Source organism: Sinocyclocheilus grahami, unplaced genomic scaffold, assembly GCF_001515645.1.
Source record: "Sinocyclocheilus grahami isolate Dianchi unplaced genomic scaffold, SAMN03320097.WGS_v1.1 scaffold484.1, whole genome shotgun sequence".
Taxonomy (NCBI): domain Eukaryota; kingdom Metazoa; phylum Chordata; class Actinopteri; order Cypriniformes; family Cyprinidae; genus Sinocyclocheilus; species Sinocyclocheilus grahami.
Genome location: NW_015505663.1, coordinates 622,975 through 627,562, shown reverse-complemented (window position 1 = coordinate 627,562; position 4,588 = coordinate 622,975). Strand labels below are relative to the sequence as shown.

General features: G+C 38.9%; 1 protein-coding gene across 1 annotated transcript in view; it reads left to right on the top strand.

The window, feature by feature from the left end:
• Positions 1-2,123: 2,123 nt before the first annotated feature.
• Positions 2,124-4,588, top strand: part of LOC107553871 (plexin-C1-like) — a gene marked incomplete at its 5' end in the record, with an annotated part of 4,121 nt that continues 1,656 nt past the window's right edge. Inside the window, 7 exons of the mRNA XM_016236196.1 lie at positions 2,124-2,633; positions 2,787-2,912; positions 3,087-3,221; positions 3,770-3,870; positions 4,044-4,152; positions 4,241-4,400; positions 4,478-4,575. Of these exons, the coding sequence (XP_016091682.1) occupies positions 2,124-2,633; positions 2,787-2,912; positions 3,087-3,221; positions 3,770-3,870; positions 4,044-4,152; positions 4,241-4,400; positions 4,478-4,575 (1,239 nt within the window). The remainder of the gene's footprint in view (positions 2,634-2,786; positions 2,913-3,086; positions 3,222-3,769; positions 3,871-4,043; positions 4,153-4,240; positions 4,401-4,477; positions 4,576-4,588) is intronic.

The following is a 4,588-nucleotide window of genomic DNA, read 5'->3' as shown; positions in this document are numbered from 1 at the left end:
TGTATATCGAAAATAGCAGAGGACCTAGGACAGATCCTTGTGGCACTCCATATTTTACTGGTGATAATTGAGATGACTCCCCATTTAAATATTATATATAATTATTATTATATTTACTTTGAAAGCTGATGCTCACGATTATGGTAAGGGGCGTTACATTTCCGATGCGTGCTTGTGGTGTTCGGCCAATCACAATGCACTGGGTCAGATGGCCAATCAGAGCAGACTGCGCTTGTCAAAGGACGGAGCTTTGTTGAAAACCATGCGTTTGAGAGAGGCGGGGCATAGAGGACCTACAATAATGTACAGTATTTGAAAAATAATGTTTTTTGAACATTAAAGCATGTCAGCATATTCTGTTACACCAAATACACAAAATAATAATCTTTAAAATAGCATCATATGACCCCTTTAACATCAATGATTCGGACAATAGCAACTAAATTAGGCTGCTATCCATCCCTTTAAAAACGAATGCACAGCTGCAATGGATGCAATGTACTGATACACATTCTCCCTACTGTTTACGTTCACTTAAGACATAATCAACTGTGTTTACATGAATACTCGTCAAAACGGACAATTCGACATCTTTTGGTGTGTAATTCTCCGTTCATGTGACGCGAAAGACTACTCGCGCGCTGTGAGTCGCGCTTTGTGTGTATAGTGTCTGCGCTCAGAAAACCGGACCGAATTGAGTTCTCTTGCGTCGTCAGATTTATCCATATGTCTGCTCTTCTCTTTTTTTAACGTTTTATGCGACGTGCTGCAAGTGTATTTTAGCTTATATCCCGCCGGTTCATATAACCGCCGAACCACGCAGCAGACTCTTCCCAAATCGTCCCTCCCCAACATTTTCGTCTGGTTTTTATTCGTTGACGAAAATGTCAATAGATTTACGTCATAGTTTTTGTCGTTCAAAAAAAGTTTTAGTTCGTTATCGTTTTAGTTGACGTCGGTGAAAAAAATGTCGTTGATGACAATTATGACAAATTATTCGTCAACGAAATTAACTGGGCACTTGTGCTTCTGCTAGTGACATCACTTGCAGTCTTTTTTATTTTGTTCTATTTAATGATTACTTTTTGTTTGAATCTCTCAACATTTTACAACAGTTGGTGGTGAAGGCAAGAAAAAAGAAACTAAATTACGAAGTCACTTGCAAGCTTCACTTGCACTCTCCGCTACCTGCGATGTCACTTGCAAGGCTCCGTGCGATCGCGTCTCTGGACTGGAGCCAAAGTCCGGATCAGACTTTCGGTTCACGTGGTTCACGTGACACAACAACCAGACCTCATTTGCCCCAATCGAAAGCATATTTATACTGTCTGAATCGTTCCCTATCGCCTACATTGTGCACTACGTGCTATTCACTGTACAGGAAATACTACACTGAACAAGCGATCGATCTCAGCACAGTCTATTTATAGTGTAGGGGGCGGGCGCTTCGGATTCTAGAGAGCATTTGATTGGTTAGAAGATTTGATGAGAAGCTGAAGTACGAGGTGATGTCAAAACAATTGTTGATCCGATTTCACTTTTAGGATGAAATCAATGGAGAGTTTTATAAATGAGACACCTGGTTTTTACAACTTTCACTTAGGAGTAAAAATCTGCCTTTAAACTTAATAGAAAAAAACTTGCATTCTGCAAGTGAACAACGCATTATTGTGCCATCCCAAAGAGGCACAAAATCCCTTCCACAGACTTTTACATGAACTGTGGTGGAATGACCTGCCCAACTCAATCCGAGCAGCTGAGTCCTTAGCCATCTTCAAGAATCGGCTAAATACACATCTGTTCCATCTTTATTTGACTCTCTAACTCTAGCACTTTCTATTCTATTTTAATTCTACTTTATCTATTTATCTTTTTTTTATTTAAACAAAAAACAAAACACAAGCTTTCTATTATTTATATTCTATCTACTTGTTTTTCTTTGTGTGTGTTATATATATATATATGTGTGTGTGTGTGTGTGTGTGTGTGTGTACTGCATTAGGCTAACCGAGACTTGTCATTTGCACTTATATATTGTTGCTCTTTTGTTAGTTTTGACTGCTTTTATTGTCATCATTTGTAAATTGCTTTGGCTAACAGCGTCTTCTAAATGACTAAATGTAAATGTAAAAAAAGACGACGATGTAAAACCTCAAGATACCAGGTATTTTGTTGTTAGCTTGTGGAACACTTTACAGTCTAAAGCAGGTGGGATTTTCTCTATATTTGCGGAAGGATCAGATGCCAGCATTCAGAGCACAGTGAGAGATGTGGAGTTTGTTGGCGGATTCAAGAGAGTTTCGCCCTCAGAATCCTACTTATTTCTCAACGTAAAGACTGGCTCAGAGAGGAAAGTGCTCGTCCTGTGGATGAACAGCTCTAAAGGAAAAAAGAGAGACATCATCAAATCCCTACAGGCTGCAACGATACGATGCTGCAGTGATAAAGCTCGTCCAGTGCTCGTCGCCTGCACTGTTATTCCCTCAGTGAACAGCGTTATTTGGGCAGGTGTGTTCAGTGCGCAGAATCAGCAGGATCCGGAGAACAGCGCGCTGGCTCTGTACGACATCAGCAGCATTCAAGGCCGAGTGAAGGGCTTCTGCGCTTCTGGTGAAAACCCATGTGGTTCTGAGGTTGGAATTTGCATTCATGTGTTTAATATACACGCCTTTTAAGATAAGAACAACATTTTACTATATAAAGATAAAATAACCTGAATCTGTTGCATGATTAAATGTAATTGAACTAAAGTCATATAAAGTTTCAGTTTGTTGTTTGTGTTTCAGAGTGATACTGAACTTCAGCCGCTCTCTGTGGTGTTCAAGCACAGCTCAATGTCAGCAGTGGCAGCAGTTAGAAGTGGATCCTGGATTGTGCTGTTCATAGGAACCAGTGATGGTCAACTCATAAAGGTCTCCTTCAATTCTATCTCATACACGTGCATTTATTTTCACAATTCTCAATGGGTTTTCATTTCTAATACCTGCACCATTTCCATTTACACATATAGCTCTAAGCTGTTCAGTGTATTTGAACTACTACAGTCATAATAATTCATGATTTGTATTTCTGTTCTGTTTTTCTAGCTTGTGTTGGATGAGAAATTCACTCCAGGATGTCCAATAGTGCTATTTAAATCTGATGATGAACGAGCAGTGCTTCCCAGAATGCACTTTGATCCAGTAGATTTCAAACATATCTACATCGCTCTGAGGAAACAGGTGAAGTTTGCAAATGTCCAGTTAACAAACAATAAAAACATTATACACTCTAAAAAATGCTGGATTAAATACAACCCAGTGCTGGGTTAAATAGGGACAAACCCAGCAGTTGGGCTGTTTTGACCCAGCGGTTGGGTTAAATGTTTAACCCAACCTTCTGGGTAGTAACCCAGCACTGGGTTGTATTTAACCCAGCATTTTTTAGAGTTTATATTGTATATATACTATAGTAGAAACATTTTAGTATTGAATAATAAATAATTCCTGTATATAACATTTTAGTTAACTAAAAATTACTTACTCTTTTCTAAAATGAGTAAGTAAAATGTAATAATGCATTTCAGGAACAATATGAAAAGAATGGTTTGCCCTATAAGCCAAAAAGCTGATCCAAGACATTGTTTTAATCAGTGAATAAAGGCGATTCTCTCATGCCCCACAGTTAGAAACCTCTGAATGAAACTATGCAGTTACTAAATCAGGCAGTATATCTGATGCGTTAGATCGCATTGTCATACAGTCTCTTTCTGCTCATGTTGTTCATGTAGTTAAGAAGAGAGTCCGTTGTTCAGTGTGCTAAATACAGCACTCTGATAGACTGCAGAGCTGCTCTGGATCCTCTCTGCGGCTGGTGTGTGAACACACACAGGTCAGTCTGTCTTTATCATATGTGATTTTTCACATCACACATGAGATCTGCATCTACACTAAATATGCCTAATTGTAGAACAGCATGTTAACTTCTTATCTTCTATATAGACAAGATGAGCAGTGTGCAAACAGTTCTGTAGTGATATATTGGTTGATGCTGTCTTTATCTAGATGTTCTACTCAAGATGAGTGCTCGAATACTTCATGGGTGTCCATCCCAAAAAACTCTCTCCAGACGCGACTGTTTTCTTTTCAGATGGCAGAGAATTCTTCTAGAAAGGTAGACATTGGCTAGAATTATTTACTTATCATCATTTAGTTAATATTTAGAAGATTGCTTTTACCAGCCATTGCCCTCTTCTACACAGATTACTCTACATCTTTCCTTGAGTCTGGAGAGCACAGGAAATCCTGCCTTCTCATGTACTTTCACTAAAGGAAGTGTAAACCTGTGTGACGGGTCTGATCCGCCTGCAGTTTTCCCAAATTGCTCCTGTAGTTTTTCTGACCAGCTACAATATACTGGAGGTTGGTTCTCCTTCAGTGAAGTTTTTATGTGCTATATTATTGTTTATGATCATAAACGTTTTTGATGATCTGTTCAGGTTTAAGAGTCTCTGCTACTGTTACTATTGAAGATCAGAAGATCACAGAGATGCTGACACTGACAAACTGCTCCACTATCACTGAAAATTCACCAAATGTTTCTTATACAC